General features: G+C 34.8%; 4 protein-coding genes across 4 annotated transcripts in view; 2 read left to right on the top strand and 2 right to left on the bottom strand.

The window, feature by feature from the left end:
- Nucleotides 1-815: 815 nt before the first annotated feature.
- pdf (peptide deformylase, mitochondrial) lies at nt 816-4,039 on the top strand. Its single transcript, XM_056478354.1, has 3 exons — nt 816-928; nt 1,131-1,747; nt 3,853-4,039. The coding sequence occupies exons 2-3, from the start codon at nt 1,159-1,161 to the stop codon at nt 4,008-4,010; spliced, it is 747 nt and encodes a 248-aa protein (XP_056334329.1). The 5' UTR covers nt 816-928; nt 1,131-1,158; the 3' UTR covers nt 4,011-4,039.
- Nucleotides 4,040-4,966: 927 nt separating this feature from the next.
- Nucleotides 4,967-7,788, bottom strand: spata2l (spermatogenesis associated 2-like). The gene is made up of 3 exons (XM_056478228.1): nt 7,713-7,788; nt 6,812-7,151; nt 4,967-6,725 (listed from the first exon to the last, which is right to left on the bottom strand). The coding sequence occupies exons 2-3, from the start codon at nt 7,148-7,150 to the stop codon at nt 5,313-5,315; spliced, it is 1,752 nt and encodes a 583-aa protein (XP_056334203.1). The 5' UTR covers nt 7,151; nt 7,713-7,788; the 3' UTR covers nt 4,967-5,312.
- Nucleotides 7,789-9,361: 1,573 nt separating this feature from the next.
- On the top strand, nt 9,362-15,929 carry si:dkey-238o13.4 (uncharacterized protein LOC560780 homolog). The gene is made up of 6 exons (XM_056478999.1): nt 9,362-9,486; nt 10,503-10,610; nt 10,704-10,843; nt 10,984-11,080; nt 14,910-15,034; nt 15,167-15,929. The coding sequence occupies exons 1-6, from the start codon at nt 9,402-9,404 to the stop codon at nt 15,341-15,343; spliced, it is 732 nt and encodes a 243-aa protein (XP_056334974.1). The 5' UTR covers nt 9,362-9,401; the 3' UTR covers nt 15,344-15,929.
- Nucleotides 15,930-19,378: 3,449 nt separating this feature from the next.
- vps9d1 (VPS9 domain containing 1) overlaps nt 19,379-22,842 on the bottom strand; it is a 35,491-nt gene continuing 32,027 nt past the window's right edge. Inside the window, exon 16 of the mRNA XM_056478847.1 lies at nt 19,379-20,458. The gene's annotated coding sequence lies outside the window, so the exon portion shown is untranslated. The remainder of the gene's footprint in view (nt 20,459-22,842) is intronic.

The following is a 22,842-nucleotide window of genomic DNA, read 5'->3' as shown; positions in this document are numbered from 1 at the left end:
TCACTTTACATTTCTCAACAAGAATATAATAAATGAGAAAAAAGAAATTAAATAAATAGAAAAGAAAAGAAAAAAAAACAGGACTGTACATAATTATCGAAGTACATACAAATATGTTACACACATTTTTCCAATTTATTAACAAGAGTTATTGAATGCACTTTTACTACAAGAAATGCATGTATACAAAAAATATGCACAAATGTTAAAGGAGGAGCATACTGTTTTAATTGCTTTTCTACTTTCAGACTAAGAAATCATATACATTTATATACATTTGAATCTCTTTTTCTAGCACCAAGAAGAGAAGTTTGCTTTTGGCAAACTTGGATTTATGTATGTGAAATTTACATAATAATAAAATAAAGTTTATAATAAAACCAGCATCTTTTGAAGAGTGATCCTTAACATAATAATCCAAAATCACGTTCATAAGAGAAGGAAATTGATTTTAAAATTTTATGAGCGAAAGGCTTCAACATTAATCCAAAAAAGTTGGGTATATTGGCAAGACCAAAATAAATGTAAAATAGTTTCATTAAAGCTTTCACAAAAACAGCATTCTAAGTCAATATCAATTTTACATTTTCGTAGAAATATTTTTGTGGAATAAACTCTATGAAGTAATTTAAATGATATTTTTAGCCTTATTTGTAATAAAAAAGTTGAGGTAATGGCCATACTTGGGATCACTTAAGTCCGTGTGCATATACCCACTGAGAATGTCTCTCTTTCTATATTTCGATGTGTATACCCATAGATATTTAAAATGTATGCCCGCAGACTTTTATTTTGAAGAAAATGCAGCTCGTAGTAACGTTTTCCGGAAATGGCCCCTGTCTGTTCTCACATTGAAGTGTATCTAAGCGCTTAAACACATTTCCACACTCATTATTTTTATTAACGTAAGGATTTTGTTACAGAATTGGTGAGTAATTACACTCGAATATAAATCCTTTGCGAGTTAAAACAATTCTGAAGCGTGTCAGGGGAAAATATTTGTACTTATTTTTATGTGCATTCAGCTTATTGACCTAAAACAAGACAAACTATTGAAAGTCATTGCATTCACGTCCATTGCTCTAATCATTTTTTTGTCTTTTTAAATATTACCTTGTTTCTTTCTCTAGCTGAAAAAGAGCAGCTTTCTATCCAGTCATGATCAGACACTGCAGGACATTTTCCCATCTTGTCTTAAGAAGTCAGACAAATCATGTTGTACAGTCAAATCCAGTTAGGATACTCTTGCCCTTGTCAGCATTCACACGTACTGCATCTCCACGCACTCATTCTACCAACGTCAAGGTGCGCTCATACTTACAGTACATGAAAAGGAAAGTCCAAGGTGCACCAGTTCCTCCATACAATCACGTCTGCCAGGTTGGAGATCCTGTCTTACGTTCACATGCGGCAGAAGTCGAACCCGGAGCCATTCAGGGTCCAGAAGTACAGAAGGTCATAAAAACCCTGGTGAAGGTGATGAGAAAGCTGGAGTGTGTCGGTCTGAGCGCACCTCAGATTGGTGTTCCTTTACGAATATTAGCTTTGGAGTATCCTAAGAAAATGCTGGAGGAAAGCTCAACCGCTTCTGTTGAAGCTCGAGGTCTAGTGGCAGTGCCTCTTATGATTTTTATAAACCCACAGTTACGGGTATTAGACGGACGCACAGTCATCTTCCAAGAGGCGTGTGAGAGCATCTCTGGGTATTCAGCATCTGTCCCACGATATGTGTCTGTAGAAGTCTCAGGTAAAAGATGTCAACCTATATTAAAGGGTTTTACTCGCCTTTGGCTCATCCAAGATGTAGGTGACCTTTAAAGAAGTTTTTTAGCAGAAAATGTGGTAATCTGTGATGTATAGGCTAACAAAATAAATATATATGTGAGTCCTGATGAAGCATTAAGGTCTTTACATTGAGGACTGTTAGTCAAGGCTGTAGATTAAAGGTTTGTTCACCAAAAAATGAAAATAGTTATTATTACCTCAGACTGATGCCCCTCCAATCCTCCGAGACATTCATTTCTTTTTGGAAAACAAATTACGGTATTTTTAGATGAAATCAGAGAGCTCTCTGACCCTCCATAGACTTTAACATCCCCAAGACGTTCAAAGTAGAGCTGCACAATGTATTGTTTCAGCATCGATATCGAAATGTGCACATCCGCTATATGCAAGAAGATATGCAATGTTGAGTCTGAATTATAGTTGACCAGGAGGCAGGACATTTCATTTCAAGACATTTCAAGGTGAAAACAAGATTTACTCACACCACTGGCAGATAATTTGACTCTTAATTTTGACTTATTTCTTCAAAAGTTGAAAATAAAACAATATTTTGACTTAATCTAAGAATTTTTAGATATTTGGACTAGAAACCAAACAAAGCAAGGCAAGAAAAGCATGTTTTGCATTGTGATTATTTAATTTCTGTACATGAATACCGTCAAATAGTGCTATTTAAACTATCTTGCGAAACTGTGTTCATATCACAATATTTATCACAGAACAATAAAACGTTGGAATATCAGATTTTCCCAAATTTGTGCAGCCCTAGTTTAAAGTCCAGAAAAGGAACCAAAAACATTGTCAAAACGGTCAATGTGACTTCAGTCGTTCATTTTAATAATTCAAAACTCCAAGAACAATTTTGTAAGCCAAAAATCTCTATGATTTATAATAAATGACTTGTATAAATGCCAATGTTTTTTTCTTCCATGACATGTAAGGGTGTGCATTTGCTATGGGCAGTACAACGCACTTGTCCACAGTAAACACTCGTCCTGATGTGGAAGACATAGGCATTTTTACAGTTTTGTTGTTACTTTTTTATTTCTTGTACAGTCGTTTAGCTTCATTAGACAAACCTTAATGTCTCATCAGAAACCAAGGGTATTAGTTTAGTTTTGCTAATATATGTTTATATGTCTCTGTAAGTGCTGGTAGCCATTAATTTAAAATCATCATGCTCTACTGAAGAAAAAAAAACAAGTCACCTATGTCTTGGATGGGATAAGGTTAAGTAAATTAATAGCAATTTACATTTTTGGGTGAACTATCCCTCTTAAGTCCAGTGGCCTCAAACTCACTTCCTGGATTTTCACAGTTCTGCATAGTTTAGCTCCAACTCACACCTGCTTAATAGTCTGTAGTAGTCTTGAACACCTTGATTAGTTAGATCAGCAGTGCTTGATTAGGGTTGGAGCAAAAGTGTGCAGAGCTGTGGCCCTCCAGGAATCAGGTTTGAGACCTATGATTTAGACCAGGGGTGTCCAAACTCGGTCCTGGAGGGCCGGTGTTCTGCAAAGTTTTGTTCTAACCCCAATCAGCCCTATCACCTGGGCTAGCTAATCAAGCTTTTGAGCTGCAGTCACACTGCACTTTTCTCCTCATAGACGTCTATTCATACGCACATGAATGCGGCAGACTGGAAACGTAAGCTTATGCGACATGTTTCGCAGTTCGCTGCATTGCAAAGTTCAAGCTTGGTGAACTCTGACCTGCGAAATCGCATCACTTGACTGCATGAGATCAATCGAGGATCAGAACATGACCTTTCTGGACAGAAATTTAAAATGGCTCGCTTTTTTAAATGTCTAATCATCTTGTTTAATCCCGCCCCTTTTCGCAGTGCCGTACTACAGAATTTCGCAAGATCAAACTCTAGTGTGACTGCAGCTTTACAAGGCTTTCTAAAAACATCTTTGCAGTTGTGTTGAAGCAAGTTGGAGCTCAAATCTGCAGGACACCGGCCCTGCAGGACTGAGTTTGGACACCCCTGATTTAGACAAAGATTTTCTGTGTCCTGATTATCCTCTGTGCATCAAATCAAAGCAGTTTATCTTCTTTCCTAAGGTCTTAATGAGAAAGCGGAGGAGGTCAGCTGGCAAGCCAGTGGATGGCCAGCCAGAATACTGCAGCATGAGATGGATCATCTTAATGGAGTGTTATATATCGATCACATGGACAGCAAAACCTTTATTAATGTAAAATGGGAGGAGCATAACGAATAAAGATTTGGGAACTTTGATTTCAGAGAAAATGTCTCATCAATACAGTATTATCTGAAAGAACCATTGTATCACGTTTCACAACCACAGATGAATTTTGTCAATCTAGGGCCATATATACTAAAAGAGTTTTGAAAACAAAAAAAGTATCGAGCAAAAATAAATAAATAAATGCAAATCTCCAAAAATCGCAAAGCAAAAATGTATTTTTGAGAAATAAAAATACATTTTACTAACAATAATAAACTGCAAAGGAAAAATTAAGTTTTGAAAAATAAAAATGAAATTTGCAAACAAAGAAAAAACTGCAAATAAAAATCAAGCAGAGCAAAAAAACGTAAATATTTGCATATGTTTAACCTTAAGTTTGCGATACTGTTTTCATTTTGCAATTAAAAAAACCTTTTTATAGCATTGCCTTAAAAAAAAAACTCCAGTCAATTGCAATGCTCATTTTGAATAGCTTTTTAGTCAACCGTGATTAGGCGATGCTTTTTTAACTTTGCACTTCACGTTTCTGCAGGTTTCACTTTGTGGCCCTGATTTGAGTCAAGGGAACTTGGGTATTTACAGCAAAGCTATAAAAAGTTTTTTTTTTTTATTGCAAATATTTTAGTTTTTTTTGCTTTGCTTGATTTTTATTTGCAGTTCAGTCTTTGTTTGCAAATTTCATTTTTTTATTTCTCAAAACGTAATTTTCCCTTTGCAGTCCTTTTTCTTTGTTAGTAAAATTCACTTTTATTTCTCAAAATTAGATTTGTGCTTTGTGATTTTTGGAGATTTGCTTTTATTTTGTGCTCAATACTTTATTTTTTTATATTCTTTAAGTATTAATGGCCCTATATTGACTCCATACACTTTTCACATATTTGACACTGCATCAGTATATGGAGACTTTATCCAGCTCTTCATCTCCAGTAGGATATTATTTTTTTAATAATAAAATAAACGAATTAGAATGCTCTTTCAGTCTCTTTATTGTAATTCTATCAAAATAACAGATAATGTGTTATTACGTAATTATATGGCAGTATATTCCTTTACACATAAAAATGCTTAGTTATCTAGGACCCAACAACATAATCTTCCACAACATTAAAATATTGGACTGGCCATCACACAATCCAATAACAAAAACAATTATAGACACTTTTTACAGAGTCAGACTTATTCTTAGTGAACTTTGTAACTTTTAAGATATTTCTGATATCAAAGAAATAAGAGAACAGATTACATTGTTTCCCTCAGTATTTTAGACTCATTTTGCTCATTTTTGACTTTAAAATTCAACCAGACGTGGTCAAGCTAAACAGCGGAACAGCTAACTAAAGATTTTCCACATCTGCATAACAAGGTGTTTTTATAGAAACACAATTTGCAATGGGGGGCACCACAATACCTGCAAAAAGTGAAAAGTTCACAACTGTGGCAAATGACACACTCAGTTCCAACAACTTGTATGTTGTGTAGTTTAGAGCATTGTTGTCCATCATGACACAGAGGAAAATGAAAGACCTTACAAGTGAGGCATATGATTTCAGGTACACGATGGTTACCTTTCCAACACCCGGGATGATAAGGTATTGGTGCACAAGTTGTTTCCGAATCACCCATTTCCTTGGAGTACTCCACATGATGTACATATTTCATACATATTTGCAAATATTCACATTTGCAATCATGGACATAGTTACAAGTGTGACAGATTGCATAGATAACGGTTTTGGCGGTAAGACAAGTATGTTGATTTGGGGCCTTTGCTCTATCTTCTTGAGGGAGATGTAGTTGTCCTGTGGGTTGCACGTTGTGATTCATACTGCATTTTTTAATGTAGTCACAGTTATGATCATGTATAAATTGGCAGTCGTAGCACACTAAAAAAGATTTGGAAGTAGAACCGGCCACACAACTATGTGTCTTCATGGAATCTTTAGACTTTTCCCTGCTCGGTTTTGGCTGAGCCTGTGTTAAATTGAGATCTTCAACTTTGTATTTGCTCAGAACACAAGTATGCCCTTTGATAGTACACTCCTTATGATGGCTACACGATGAACTGTGGATGTCTTTGCACTGCTCACACTCGTAGATGTAAAAAGCATTTGGAGTGATACATTTGCATGGGACTTTTGCTGCTCGCCTTTGTGCATCACTTTCAGATTGATCTTCACCAATGCTTTCTACTGGACCTGGGTTATTAATGCTGAGTGATCTTCTCCACATTGCATCATCATTATTCCCAATGTCTGATTGTGAGGGATCTCTGCGAAAAGACTTGCTATAAGGAGAGTGAGGTGGCGAACAAGAGCTTGACGTTCCATGAGAAGCATCTTGTGCAGTGTACAGATCCACTTCATTGTCTATTCCACCTGTCACAATGTCATCAGATGCTCTAGCAGCTTCTGACTTGACGTTAGTATTCTCTAATGCTAGCTGAAGACTATGGCCCACCTGCCTCTCCTTAATTAGCTGCAGAACCCACTCCACGTCTCTGTTCACAGAGCCCGAGGCAGAAAGCAGCAGCTGGCACTCCATCCGAGCCACAAAGAAACCACAGGCCAGGCTGAGTAAGAAATCAGCAGGAACTGGTTTGGAGTTCAATGCCAACTCCTCTTCTTGGTTATTACTCGAAGGCTCGTATCCGAGCAAACCAAAAAGCTCTTTAGCTTGCTGAGGGGTCAACGTTGGTTTGATTAAATGGGTGAACATACCTGAAAACATCTTGGGAGAGAGGAGACTATGTTAAGACGGTGAAAACAACAAACGAGATGTTATTACGTAAGCCTAACTCCAGTTTTACAACATACCTTCACAAGTCTGTACTCTCTTCTCCACGGGTAGATGTAAAGGTTTAACGCGGCGAGCTCCAACACTTCAAAGGCCTTGAAAAGTTTCTCAAGCCCCTTTTGGCCACTTTTTGAGTGAAACGATCGGAGAGATTTGTCCATCACCATCAGCGTATCTAATCTAAACAGATTGTGTATCTTCTGGCCATTGGCATTGCGAAGGAGTGCCTGTGTTTCTTTACAAAGATCCTCGTTTCGACATACTAAAAATTGATCCCCCTTTTCAATTTGTCTTTTCAAGTTATAATGGTACTTATTGGTGAGACCGTCTTCTGTCTTTTTATGAGCAAAAGAACTCATCCTTTAAAGCAAAAAACAACAACTGATCAATAAATCAAATTAGCCACAACAGTAATTACTTCCTGATCAAAATACAGTGTTCATGTGCTACATTTAGCTGAGAAAGAGCCCAATTAAGTCATTAATAGTCGTAGTGTGTACAGTGTGCAAACCCCAAAACTAAAATACCTGAATAAACAATTAATTCGACTGCTGAAATGTGAAAACGTGTGGGAAAAAAAATATTTAGAGATAATTTGATATACTAACGTTAGTTCTAAGACAATTACTAAAGCGAAAGTGAAGATGGAAAACATTAGTTTCGTAATTATCTAAACGTAGCGTCTTATTTTTGTAATTAATAACTGAAAATTGTATGTATATTTCATCTATATCTCATTGTTTAAAAAAATAAGCTACATAAATTGCGTTAAAACTTTTACAGACTTTGTATCTTGTTGACTTTTCAAACACAAACAGCCACTGACGGTTTTTATAAGCGGAGTTCAAATCAACAAAGCTCATGACACAACATCCCCGTTCACACCGCACTATTATGAAAGACATAAACGATTTTTATTACCTGAATAATGTTCGTTTGCGTCCAAAACAAGTCGCTTGCGAGGAGGTCGGTATGTTTCACAGCAGAAAAACTTTTTATGACATCACTTCCGTATTCGGCTCACGTGAAAAATTAAAGGTCGTCATATCTTAAAAAGAACTGTTTTATGATATTGAAAACTAATGAACGATAGTTTATGAAGGATAAATAAACTCCCATGTGTTATATATTTATCACATCTGAACGCATTGATTTGACGATGTTGAGCTGTTTTTTTTCTGTTGGCAAAATTATGTTATTGATACTATGCTAATAAACACAATAATGTTCTATTAGTTCACGTAGAATAACAAAGACATATGAATTATATTCATTCATTCCTTTCCCTTTGGCTTAGTCTCTGGTTCATCAGAGGTCGCCACAGTGGAATGAACCGCCAACTATTCCAGCATATGTTTTACACAGCGGATGCCCTTCCGGCCTCAACCTAGTATTGGAAAATGATTTATATTTGTGATATATAATTATATAGAAAACTGTTTTCAAAACTGTATTAAAGTGTTCTAATTTTAATGGATATTTTACGATGTTTTGGAATGATTTAAACTACAGATGAAATCAGCTCTTTGCCAACATTATCCGCAAATTTATAATGAATTATTTTATACTCGTTATATAATGAAATGTATTATTATTTTTATTAATTAGATTGTATACTAATTATATTACTATGCATTTTAATATTGATTAATAGCCTAATTATCGCATTTTGATTCATTATTTTATGACAATGTATGTTATGTAAATTAAATACAGACACCTAAATAAAAAAATAATAACAAAAAAACACTGACAATATTAACCCATAATGTTAATAATGTGATTTTGTAATACCTTTTGGTTTTGTGAGATTGTAAATATATATAAGTATAAGTGTATATATACATATGCATATATATATATATATATATATATATATATATATATATATATATATATATATATATATATATATATATATATATATATATATATATATATGTAATAAAATGAAATTAATTTTAAATAATAAAAGTGTAAAAAATGTTTTCACCATTTGATGATTTATTTATAGGCCTTATTTATAGGCCTATATTTCAAAATTAATAAACCAATTTTGTGACTAAAGTAAAAAAAAAAAAAAAAAAAAAAAAAAAATTGTACTACTTGTTTGCAGTTTCCGGTTTGCAATGCTTATTTAATTTAGTAAATATTCGTGATTGTTCACAAGAGGGCGCTATAATCTTTGATGAAACAGTTGGTAATAATATATAAGGGTAATTTATAGCAACGACTGCAACAGTAATTAATATTATTATTAATTATAATTAAATAATATTATTAACTGCTGGTATTTTCAGTTCTGAACATGATATTATTCCTACTCCTTACATTTAAGGTTAAATATTGAAATTTTGTTCTCTACAGATACATTACTTATTCAGTATCACTTTTCTTTCAGTCGTAACATTTATACATATAAAAACTGTTTGAAATTAATAATAATAAACGGTTTGTAATAAATAATAAAAGTATGTATAATCTGTGGGAGTGTCCTTCAGAAGTGGGTGTGGCTTTCCTGCTGCGGTTTGATTTAAATATCTTGAGCAGCAGGAGACATGAGCCCCATAAACCATAATCAATCTCAGACGTCTGACGGCTGCAGCAGCGATGTCAAACGGGGACAGGGTGGTTTTAGCGCTCGGTGGAGCAGGAACTGTCGGATCCGGGATAGTTAAAGCTTTCCTGGACAGAGGTAAGATCTATTTGCACACAATATTTACCTAGTTAGCATTATGATACATTATATTAATTATTTTATAATACTTTAATATATTATAGTTATGTATGAATACATTACAGCTACAGTTTTTTTTTCTTATTAATAGTATTAATGTTAATAATTATAAATGGGCATTGTTTGAATGTATATATCTGCCCTGAATGTTAAATTATTTGTTACTTATAATAATATAATATAATATAATATAATATAATATAATATAATATAATATAATATAATATAATATAATATAATATAATATAATATAATATAATAATTCAAGTTCATTTAATTATAAAGCACATTTCAAAACAGCCACAAGACTGACCAAAGTGCTGTACAACAGACAAAATAAAAAGACAGAAAATAAAACATAAAAATGAGCCAAGAGAAATGACTGATTAAATTTATAAATGAAGCAGTAGAAAGGACTATTAAAATAATATGAATAAGCCAAGCTAAATAGGTATGTTTGTAGGAGTGATTTAATAATAGATAGTGATAGAGCCATTCTAATCTCTTATAATAGCCTATATCTCTATTATTTTATATAAACATAGTGGCAAGCAAATAAGCATAATAACACTAATTTGACCACATTTTGGCCACTACACTCAAAAGATTTACGTATGTTGGTTGTTCAAACTGCCTATTAAAAATGAGCTGATACTACACAATTCTTAATTTTTTGGGGGGACAACTGAATTGTTTTATGTTCAATGCGCTTAAATTTGTAAAAACTAATACGTTAACTTAATTCCTTCATGTTGTCCCAGCACAAATCAATTGTAGTTTCCTGTTTAAAGTGTTTCAGAAAAAGTAAAGTCATCATATATCCTGCCATTTTAGTTTATTAGAAGTTTCAAGTCCAAAAAATGTAAACCGCTGTCTCTCTTTTATTTTAAACAGCTCAAATCAATTTCTTTGATAAAAAACATACTTTCAAAAGTTGTGTATTTCATGTTTGGTAACTACGCAAACACATTTAGGTTTCAAGGTCGCTGTGATCTCCAGAGACGGCAGCAAGTTGGAGAAACTCAAAGGTTTCGTTTCACCTGGCACAAAAAGTAACCTGATTACTTTTGTTGGGAATGTTGGTAGGTATCTTCACCCTTTGCGTTTAGTTTTTTTTTTAATCTGCGTTATCTTTGCAACACTTTGAGGTCTGATTGATTTGGGATGACTATCAGGTTCAGAGGACGGAGTTGAGGAGGTGAAACAGGCCTTGCTGAAGTCGGTGGGAAAGATCACAGATGTGGTGTCATCTCTGGGATTCAGCTGGTGGCAGGGCGGACCACCGCACACACAGCCTCTTAAGGAACTGCACTGGGTAAGACTAACCCTCACAGCCTTTCTTTGATCCTTTTTAGTAAAATTTACATGGCAGCATTCCTATCCACATTTTGATCTGTGTATCCGCTACTCCATGTTGTCAAGTCATTGCTCAAACTCTTCCTCTCTGGTCAACAGGTTATTGAGACTCTTCTTTTCAGCACATTTGTGTCCTGGAAAGCATTTTTTCCCCTAGTGAGAGATGATCCTAACGGCACCTACACATTTATCACAGGTAGGTCCAGCAAAACATATGCCGAGTGAAAGTTTAGTTATTTGAAGAAGAAAAAAAAATGTTGTGGCACTGTTTACGGCTGGTAATGTGTTTTGTTTTTTCAGTTTTTAATAATAAAGCAGAATGGCACAAACTAACAAAAAACACTCACAATTTTGGAAAGGAAATTTGATAGAATACAAATATACTAATGAAACAAACTCTGCTTTAAGCCTCTTCAATGTCAAAATTAAGCTTGGTTTGTTTCTTATTAAAGCTACAAAATCCTCCAGTCAAGGGCAATGAGTGATTTTGTCCTTGTCATTTATGTTTGATTAATAATGATAAAGACACTCGATAGCAGGAATAGTGCACTGTCACCATTTGTTTTCACTTCCACATGCTCATATATCACGAGACATTTTTCATTCATGTTTTTTAATAATCATTGGAAGCCAAAATCAAACTAAATTTCGATTAATTGAACAGCTATGTTCACATTTCCATTAACACTTGCTGCTGTTTTAATCTTCTTTGCTTTATTAATTTGAGGTGAGTGTGTATGTATGGCCTTTCTCTGATCAGTTGATCTAATGTCGCAATATATCCACGCCCAATATACACTTGAACGCAAAAGCTGCTTTAAAATATGGAGTTACGAAGACGGCTGTGGGTTTGTATTAGAATCAGGAGCGGTACGAGAATTTTTGCCTTCAAAATAAATAAACAGAAACGTTTGAGTCTCATCTGGCAAGCGTGCTTCACTAACAGGTTTTATTGGGGTTATGAATTGGGTCAGCAAGCAGAGAGGGGATGCTCTTCAATGGATGTTCGAACACACAAGCATTTATATGTCTAAAAGCTGATCAAATGGATTTCGAATACCTTTTATTTTACATGGTCAAACGCGGACAAACTCAAAACTTTTAGGACCCATTTATGCTTGTATTTAGTGTTGTCCACTTGTGGTCTAACTGACAAAAATACATGATACCAGGTGCAAACAGCGCCAAAGATAAGACTGGCTATTTGTTAAGTACTTGAAAATGATGGAAACTAAAACGATGGTTTCTTTGTGTACATTAAGGGCAACACAGTGGTTAGCACTCTCGCCTCACAGCAATAAGGTTTCTAGTTCGAGTCCCGGCTGGGTTGGTATTTCTGTGTGGAGTTTGCATGTTCTCCCCGTGTTGGCGTGGTCCGGGCTCCAGGTGCTCCGGGTTCCCCCACAGTCCAAGGACATGTCTTATAGGTGAACTGAATAAACTAAATTGTCCAAAGTGTATGTGTACGGATGTTTCCCAGTACTGGGTTGCAGCTGGAAGGGTACCCGCTGTGTAAAACATATGCTGGATAAGTCGGCGGTTCATTCCACTGTGTCAACCCCTGATGAATAAAGGGACTAATGAAAGTTTCCAGGGATGTTGAAGGTTCTTCATGAAATCATCCATGTAAACATTCATTCATTCTTTTTTCTTTCGGCTTTGTCCCTTTATTCATCAGGGGTCGCTGATGAATTTGTCTACCCCTGATGAATAAAGGGACAACGCCAAAGGAAAATGAATGAATGAAAGTTTACATTGATGATTTCATGAAGAACCTTCAACATCCATGAAAACTTTTCATTTCATTAAAGGTCTTACATAGCAGAAAAAGCTAGACTATTTAAAAGTTCCTCAAACTATACACTTTCTCATTAAAGGTTATTTGGGTAGTGATAATCAGTTATTATATACACAGTGAAGTTCTGGTTTGAAACCTTTATTTTTAACATATCCAGTCGTTCATAGTCAACCCTTAAACATGTACCCAGACCAGTGAGACCCCCAAACCTGTCGCTAACTTGAACACAAAAGTGAAATTGTACCTAAAATTGTATAATAATGGAAGTATGCATTATTAACAGACACGTAAAGTAATATACAATGTCCGCCTATTAATATTGTCTGTGTTGCTAGACCTAAAGCTCTACTGGGGCACAGGTTTGGATGTACATAGAGAAAAACATCTTAATTCTGGGATTACCACTCTTAATTAATACACTTACATATAAAGTAAACTGTAACTCAAAGCATTTAATGGGCCACATGTCCCAGTAAATGGGTTGTGGCGATGCCCCTGATTGGCGCCAAATATAAAACCAAACAGATGTGATCGGTGTTGCTAGACCTAAAGCTCTACTGGGGCATGAGTTTGGTTGTACATAGAGAATAACATCTTAATTCCCACCAGGGAGTGAATTACAGACCCCCCAACTAACACTTGATCCCCGCTGAAAGACATCAACACGATGTATGAGGGTCTGCCCTTTAATAGTTAAGAAATAGTTTGCTCTGATCTTAAATAATTTTAATAATAATAATAGATAACTTAAATATACATTTGACCACCCCTATGAAGGTCCATACCATTGTGAATGCACGTTTGCACCAAAAACCAGCAAATCTAGAGCACCAACAGACAGCGTAAGTGTTCACCAAACATGTTTCTTGTAAAATAGGCATTTGTACTGTAGGTGTCTGTAAAACTAGATGCGTAGTTTGTATTTTATAATGCATTCGCTTGCACATAGAGGTTAAACAGTAAAATAAAAAATATGTGCAGTCTTTCATGGTCATCCCTTAAAAGGTTTAATGTCACAAATGTCATTGAGAACCACTCAATATCCCTCAAAACACTGAAAACATAAGTTTGATTAATAAATTAGATGTAATTTGATTAAATATATAAATACTAAATATAAAACCAAAAAAAAAAACATGTGATTGGTGTTGCTAGACATAAAGCTCTACTGAGGAACGTGTTCAGAAGTACATAGAGAATAAGGTCTTAATTCTGGGATTACCACTCTTTAATTATTACCCTTACATATAAAGTAAACTGTAGCTCAAAGCATTTACTGCGACACCCCTGATTGGCACAAAATATAAAACCAAAGAAACAGATGTGATTTGTGGCAAAAGGCTGTTGAGCTTTACAAACTGGAAAGTGACTAAAATAAAACAGTAAAAACATGACTGATACCCATTTTCCACCAGCAGGGCAATACTTAAAAAAAAAATCCAGTCACCTTTAAGTGTTATAAAGAAACATGAAAGAGGACGTGTGACTATATCCGCCAAGGGCTTGAGTGTCCACATACATGGACAGGACATTTTAGCTCTTAAGTGGCTATTTAAAATACTTTGAATGTTTTATATTTTGTCACAGACATACAGTACCATCCTGCAACTGTTATGCAGCATATGAAATGTCCCAAACACTATTTTTAACAGTCCAAAATGGGGAAAAAAATAGTTTTTACTCTCTGATAGTCAAAGCAAGTTGCAAAAAAATAAATAAAAAAAAGTCTATGTTAAATATGCATTAAAAAAATTCAAGAAAAAGTGTTTTATGTAAATTCAGACCACGAGTCCACATATATGGACATCATTTTACTATAAAAGTACATTGTATGAAAAGATGATACATAGGTATTTATTCTAATTAGCTTCTAAAAAGCCCAAATAGCAAAGAGAAATAAAAAAAATGCATTTTGGGCCTTAAGAGGATATTGTCCCTATGTACTGTTAAAAGTATTGCACGAGTGGCCAGAAAATAAGAAAATTCGCAAAAAATTCATTCAGATTTAGTCTAAAAATACAAATCGAGGACATTTATCACCACAAATTGTTTAAGCGTAATCCATAAACTCAAGCCTCTTTTATTTTTTATATTCTGAGCAAGATCAAAAGGCTAAACAACACAAATCCATTATTCATTATGCTCATTTCCCAAGGACGCCAATATTCGGAGGGCACTGTAAAGTGGGACCATAAGTACTAATACCGATGCTTGTTCTGTTGTGCAGGAGGAGCTGGAGAGAAAGTTCTGATGCCCGGTACAGGGTTTCTGACTGTAGGAGCCGCCAGTGCTCTGGCCTTCTGTCAAGTCCTGCGTGAGGAGTATCCCGAGGTGCCATGCAAACTCAACCAGGTACGTCTGCAATGTGTGTCCCCAAACAATGTCACTTACAGGGTAAAACTCCAGCCATAACTTGTAGAATGACTGGAGAAGCCTCATGAAAGTATTTCTTCATATCTGTTCCTCGGTCTTCATTTTCAACAGGTGAAAATCAACACAGGTGTGGCGGCCCCAGACCGAATGGCCCCTGGGTACCTGAACCACTTGGATTTAGGGGAGGCTGTGGCTACGCTGGTGGAGCGGCGCAATACATCCCACACAGTGTTCCCCGTGAGCTGTCCTGCCGATCTAAAAACAGTCATGTTGGAAGACAAGCTGTAATAAAGCCCTGTCAGATTTTCCTCTTTGTATCCTGTTAGTCTTGCGTGTATCGTTTTATTGCATGTCAACCAAACATTTGCGTATCGGAAAAGTCCTCAGCTTTTTGTCATAGTACAGTCATAGCCTTGAAATACTCTGTGTGCTCAAAACAAATCAGTATAATAGCCGATGGAATGGTACAGATGCTTTTGGAGTGCAGTCGAGCGTAAATGCAGCCCTAGACATGTAAACTTGACATTGAAGAAGAGAGACGTGTGTGAGAACGGATCTGAAAACAAACGCTTTTTCGTGCTTGGAGTAGGGGAGAGGAAAAAAAAGAAAAGAAAAACATGGCAGGTTGTTGGCACACTTGCGTCCCCGTAGCGTGACTCTCTGCCCTCGTTCACTGATCTGGCTGCTGCTTCCACGGCTCCAATTATTCCCAGCCGTGTGGCCCGTAATAAGAGGGATTCAGAAATGGCCGGCCTCCAGACTGAAGGACATTGCAGTCTTTGTTTACTGTTGTCATGATATTTGCATAAACGCTTTAACGACATGAATGTAAAGAATGTAAATTTGCCATTAAAAGAATCTGAAGTAAGGAAAATGTGTCTGATTAATGAGAGGAAAGGAGGTGAGAAGGTTTTGTCAGTGTGTTGGCTGTGGTTTTGCATTGTATCATCTTATTAAAAGTGATGGGTCAACCAAAAATCAACAGTCTGTTATTATGCGTGGTCCTAAAACTGTATGACTGACTTTAGAACAGGGCTGCGTAAACTTATTCTTATGAAGGGCCAAAAACCAAAGTTGATTGAGGCTAGTGGGCCGAAGGTAATTAGAGTTGCCATGAGTAATTTCCTAATTTATTAAAGAATATTTAACAATAACTAGAAAACATTGCTTTATATTAACTGATACAGTATATCTCATTTATAACAGAATTGAGTTACACTAGTTTTGGCCTTGATTTGCTCGGCGATGTCTTCTGCGTAGTCCTCTATCAGTCGATTGACAGTATTTACATTTTAAAAGCTCAGATTCATTTACAACATGTAATTTCAGGTTGCTTTTTTGCTTTCAATAAAATCCCCCAACCCACTCAATCATTCTCACTATCTTCTCAGATAGGCCAAATCAAAGGTTACAAGGGGCCAACTTTGGGTATCTTTGCTCAAGAACAAAAAAGATAAAAACATTCTCAAGATGTTACTCAAAAACATACAAAATATATGGATGGATATATAGCTGAAGTCAGAATTAGAATTTATTTTTTTGTTTAAATATTTCCCAAATGATGTTTAACAGAGTAAGGAAATTTTCACAGTATGTCTGATAATATTTTTTCTTTCGGAAAAAAAAGTCTTATTTGTTTTATTTATGCAAGAATAAAAACAGTTTTTAATTTTTTAAAAGCCATTTTAAGGTCAAAATTATTAGCCCCTCTAAGCTATATATATTTTTTGATAGTCTACAGAACAAACCATTGTTATACAATAACTTGCCTAATTACCCTAACCTGCCTAGTTAACCTAATTAAGCCTTTAAATGTCACTTTAAACTGGATAGAAGTGTCTTGAAAAACATCTAGTCAAATATTATTTACTGTCATCTCAAAGGTAAAACAAATCAGTTATTAGAAATGATTTATTAAATCTATTATCTTTAGAAATGTGTTAAACAGAAATTGGGGGGAAAAAAATTAACAGGGGGGCTAATAATTCTCACTTCAACTGTATATGAATGTTTCCACAAATGGATTAAAAATGTGAATATTGAAAAAAGGATGTACAATTAATGAAGTAAACTTGTAATTCTTAGTTGAACTCAACTGCAAGAACACTTTTCCTGAGTTCACATTTCGCAAAAAATCTGATTAATCCTGTGAATCTCATGATTTGAGGATCTCTTGTAATTCTGATCATCATAATTCTGAAGATTACAAGACAAGATGAATTGAGAGATATTAAAGTCTGTTGCAGTTTTTATTTTTTGCAGTGCTGTGAAAAAAAATCAGTTGTGAAAAATTTCTGTGCAACTGCTAGCAATTTCTTTGTTATGAATGAATTTCGACGCTACTACAATTTCAAGTTAATGCATTGCAAATCTTGCAATTCTGACTTTCATAATTCTGAGAGTTATAATTGCAAGACACTAATTTGCGAGTTCTTGAGTTGAAATTGTGAGATAATGGAATTAATTCTTGATTATGGCTCTATAAATTATGAATCATTACACAAGTTGCATTTATCAGGGTTTCTGCAGGTTTCACAAAGTCAAACTTAACACTTTTTTTTTAGGCCATTATGAAGCAAGTTTCAGACTTATAGGGCTAAATGCAAAGGATTTTTTTTTAATGTCATGGTTGGGCCACTGAAAAAAACAAAAAGATTTTAACTTGCCTCATCAAAAAAAAAAAAAAAAAAAGTAATTAAGTCATTTCTTAACCACATATTTTAAATGTGTGAAAACAAGCTAAATCTAAGCCCAAAAACAATATAAAAAAATGTGTGCAGAAAAGTCTGTCTAAAATATATGGAGAATGTTTAAACAAATGCTTTTGTAAGGAAGGTAATTACAGTTTTATTGAGATGGATTATTGGTGGTTGATCAGCCCGAAAGACCTGCTTAAAATTAAAATTAACAAAATTTCTGAAAATTTAAAACCTTTTAAGGCCTAAAATAGTTTTTGAAATGTAAGATATTTTAAGACTTTAAGACCCCGTGGACACACCGATTTATTTTTTTATGATGCAAACAAGCTTTCATTTATCTTTGTGTTTTGCATAAATCACAAGGGTTTGAAACAATGTAATGTTGAGTAGACAATGACAATCTTCATTGTTGAGTGAACACTGCCTCTAAATCTGAATTACACACCAAAATAAGTGTACCAGTCTGTTTACACAACCTAAATATAGCGTCTATTACTTTAGTACATGTACAAGTGAAATAATTAATTACCAGCACGTTTATATTGAGTGTCTGATGAAATTAAAAATAATAAAAAAAGGAGAAAAATCTCCCAGACTCCAAGTTTCTTTGAAGTAACCAATATCGTGACATGAGCCACAAAGTTGTGGGTGTGATATGACTTTAGCTGCCTGGATTTCATTAACTATCTGACTTGTAGTCCTTATTTCAAAAATAGTTTGGGAATTGAAAAATGAAAAACAACAGAAAACCAAGTATCCACTTTGGCAACCAAAGGCGTCCCATTCCGTGAGACCATACAGGACAAGAGCCAGAAAGTCATGGTTCCTGATCAGTTTTCTCAAACACAAAACTCACACTCGCAGGGACGGTTCATCTCAGAATGAAAATTCTTTCATTTACTCACCCTCATGTTCTTACAAACCTTTTAACATCAGTCTGAACAATGAGGATGAGAAAATTACAGTTAACAGCAAAGTTAAGTGTTTAAAATGAAAATTTACTCGCATTTAAGCTCCATATTTCTTTACTAAATAAAACATCGAAATAGTATATACGAAGGGAATAAATTACTGAAAATTTAAACCTATTAAAAGTGCTACCAGTTTCCAAAATTCTGAATTATCCCTGTAATCCCTGAAATGTTATGGATGCAGAATCTGTTGCAATTAGAAAACACAAAAGTATTGAATAGATCGACTAACTCATTACTTCACAGCCATACTGACGAATGAAAGTTTCCATCTACCCACATTATCTATTTCCATATAGATTGGATTAAACTCGTATACTGCAGATCAGCGTTTGCAAACTTTCCCAAAGCACTCTTGCTGTGTTTTGATGCTTAACCCCAAGGCTTGTCACAGACTATTTTGGGTGCCAACTCAAAAACACAGACAGGAATTGGGGCATTTATATAGAGGGACAAGACAAGTGGACTGGAAGGGATTTAAAAGGCCGCCCATAGACAAAGAGTCACACAGTGAAGCCATTAGAGTAATCGTCATCCACACAGAGGGTATTCTAGGACAGAGGTTAAGCCTCCTGATTCAGAGTGGCATGTTTTCTCCTTTGGCCCGGAAACTTTCGGAACAATCCAGCCATCTGCCCATCAGGCGTCCCGGCCTCCCTCCGCGCAATCGCTTCTCCCAGCCATCGCTTTGCCCTTCACATATTTCAACCGATCGATTAAAAGGTGGTCGGGAGCGTTAAAATAAATCCAGGAACTCTCAAAAGAGTTACATATGTCTTTATTGTTAGAAAATCCACATGCCATGCATTTTTAAACCATGCTCATGTGCAGGATCCAATCCTAAGTTCAACGAACTCAGAAAGGGTTTGTAAAAAAAAAATACACGGTCGCCATCTCTTAAAGAGGCTATATTTACATTCATCATCATAATTCACATTATCAGTCTTCAGCAACAAACATTCTGCTCTAACAGACGTTTACATTTATTACTGCCTTTGCACACAACTTACTAAGCCTTTTTTTTTTTTGTATCAAATCCCCTCAAGTAATGTCTGATTTTACAGACGGCATAGCAGCATTAGTGTTTGTTGCACATCTATACTTTTTTTCACATTGATTTTACTCTTGACAAGTAGTGAAACGCATTTAAATAATGATTTAAGATTTTTTTTCATATATAAAAAACTACATAAAACCTACACTACATCACTTGATGCTTAGTGGTATATTTTCTAGCACGACTCTGTCCATTCTGAGGCTAAAATCCTGAGCTAAAAGATCATCTCTTATCTTTTGTTTAATAAATAGAATGACAAATGCTAATAGTGCTTTAGTCTTTCATTTATATTTCCTTTCATAAAAGTTTTGTGAAATTAAATTGACAAAAAATAAAAAAGCCAATGGAATTACAAAATATACACATTAAAAAAAAAACTTTAGCTAATCTTTTCCCTATGTAACATCTGGCTCATTTCAATCACGCTCATATAAATATTCTTTTTTTTCTTTTTTTCTGCTTTGGTACTAACACAATCTCGCTTCGAACCACATTGCGATGAACTTGTAGAGCCCAAACAGGACGAATAGCCCCCTCCAGTCCCTCAAAAGCAGCAGATCGGGACGATGCGAACAGAACTCGAAGCCTGGCCTGATCTGGGACTGAACAGGCTGAGCAAAGGAGATGCGGCATCTCCTTCAAAACAAGACGGGATGTTTTCTGTTGGTTAAAGCACCTGGAACCAAAACACAAGCGGTTCTAATTAAGCTGGGTGAACGAGAACAACGTGAGCCAGCCAGATACTTTAAGAGCTGAGACTGTTCCTCAAGTAAAAGTGAATGAAAGTGTTCTCAATCGCTCTGGCAGTGGCTGAAAGCTTGTTTGACATTTTGGCATGTTTAACAGTCTCCATTGGGTAATCTAATTAGAACTTAAGCCACCGTAGACTATCATTATTTCAGTAACACGACCTTAAATAGAAATTTCACCCTGTGGCCAAAAAAACAAACACTTCAAGTTGTGAAGTTCAAAGTTCAGTGAGGTCGATGTAATGCATCCAAAGTAGCACGTGTGGAGAAGATCCAGATTCACCACCCTGACACTCACTTTACAATTTCATTAAAAATGGCTCAGCAATAGTTGAACATGAGTTTAAATGTGAGGCAGCATCAAAATGTCAGCTGTTAAGTTAAATATACAGACAAATTAACAGTTCTGATAAACACGGTCATGTAGAATTAGTTTAGTTTATCCTGCGAAATAAGAATCAAAAGTTTTATGAATGTAGTAGAGGTGAGCAGGGACGGAAGTAGCATTTTACATAAACTAATTTTAAAAGATTGTAGCAGAAATATATTTTTTGCTGTGGTAACTAACTCACAAAATAACAGCTGATTTTAATAGACCCCTGTTGTATCAATGCAGAACAACTCCAGTATAACTTCACCTCAAACAAAAGTTGCACATCGATTGTTACTTTTGACCCTATCAGGGACAAAAGTAACACACTGGTGGATCAAAAAGTAACAACAATATTTGCTAGATTTACTGGCATAATCTTGTTTATTTTAAACATTTTGTCCTTTATTTTGGGGAAAAAAAAATATTAAATATTAAATAACATTTATTTTAAATTTCAGTTCCATCAAATGTTTCAAAAGCAATCCAACAATGCAAAATGTTCAAATTATCTACTATTTTTGAATATTTTTTATTATTATTGCCAACATGCATTCATTTTATAAACATCTGAATCAAAACACTGCAAACTCTAATGTGGAAGTGAAAAATAAGGTGTCTTTGGGACATAAATAACTGTTACCTTCGTCCCTTCAGGAACTCTTGCCATTTAAACCTGATTTATTTTTGAACATTGTAAACTTAAGGATGTGTTACTGCACTATAACCTGTAGATTGATCATTACTGTAATGCATAAAAAGAGAAACCCAATTTGTAATAAGGAAAAAGAACAGATACAATAATTTGCGTTTTGCACTTAAAAACTAAAATTTGGAGCTAACCGTTACTTTCGTCCCCGCTCTCCCCTATCTTATGCACACTAATGCATCCATGACCAAACATACATCCATGAACAAAAACACACAATATATTTGTGTAATGATAGGGAAAATAACCCTTTAAATTTAGCAGTGAGTAATTACAGTTTTCAAAACTTGAACAATTCAGTATTTACGTGATCAGAATTACTTAATGGTTTAAATAGTTTTTTTTTTTTTTTTTTTTGTTATTTGAGGTGTTTTTTATTAGTTTCAGTTATTATTAAAATTAAATGTATATTCTAGTACTTTTATTATTATTATTCTATCACTAGCCATAATAGATACATACAGTGCTTATAGAAAATCATCATATCCCTTTGAATAATAATTCTTATTACTTTGTCATATAGTCTGAAATCAAATCACAATCCAAATAACTCTTCTAACCTTTGAAATATTTTTGTAGCCTTCTAACCTGTGCCTTTCTATAACTTTCTCCCAAAGGTCTTTTGAAAACAGAGGTTAGTGTGAGAAAATGATAGATTTTCACAGGGGATGATGATAGAATGATGAATCAATATCTAATCAATATCTAAATAGTCGTACAATTAAAAAAATAAAAACAACATTTAAGGTTAATATTAGACTAAAATATTTATAAACTTCAATTTAGAAATCCTAAAATACAAGTGACATTTTAAAAAGATCAGTTAACCCTATTGACCTTATTCGTCAATGTGGAAGTGCGCTTGTTTTTGCAATTGTCTTAGACCTTTCGATTCAGTCGCCTATGGAAGAAATGACTAGGAATAATAAACTTCAGAAAACGGTCAAACTACTTGCTCTACAAACAAGTGTTTGCATGATTATACAGACAAAGCAGAATCATATAATAAGAAAATATCAGTTTGCAACATCAAGCAGCAGAATGAGCAGTTTTTAATGTCTAAAAATGAATGCGAGCGGAAGTCTCAAGCCAAAAAGATTCCAATGGCTGCGCCCGCTCGTACACGAAGAATAAGGTGAATAGAGCTGAACATATCATATTTGATACACGAGTTTCTAAGACCTACTGTATATGTAATATCAACCTGATCAATACTTTTTTAAAAAACATGT

The sequence above is a fragment of the Danio aesculapii genome, chromosome 18, assembly GCF_903798145.1.
Source record: "Danio aesculapii chromosome 18, fDanAes4.1, whole genome shotgun sequence".
In the NCBI taxonomy this organism is placed as follows: domain Eukaryota; kingdom Metazoa; phylum Chordata; class Actinopteri; order Cypriniformes; family Danionidae; genus Danio; species Danio aesculapii.
The sequence above is the reverse complement of the archived record's forward strand: the minus strand, read 5'-3'. Positions and strand labels throughout refer to the sequence as shown.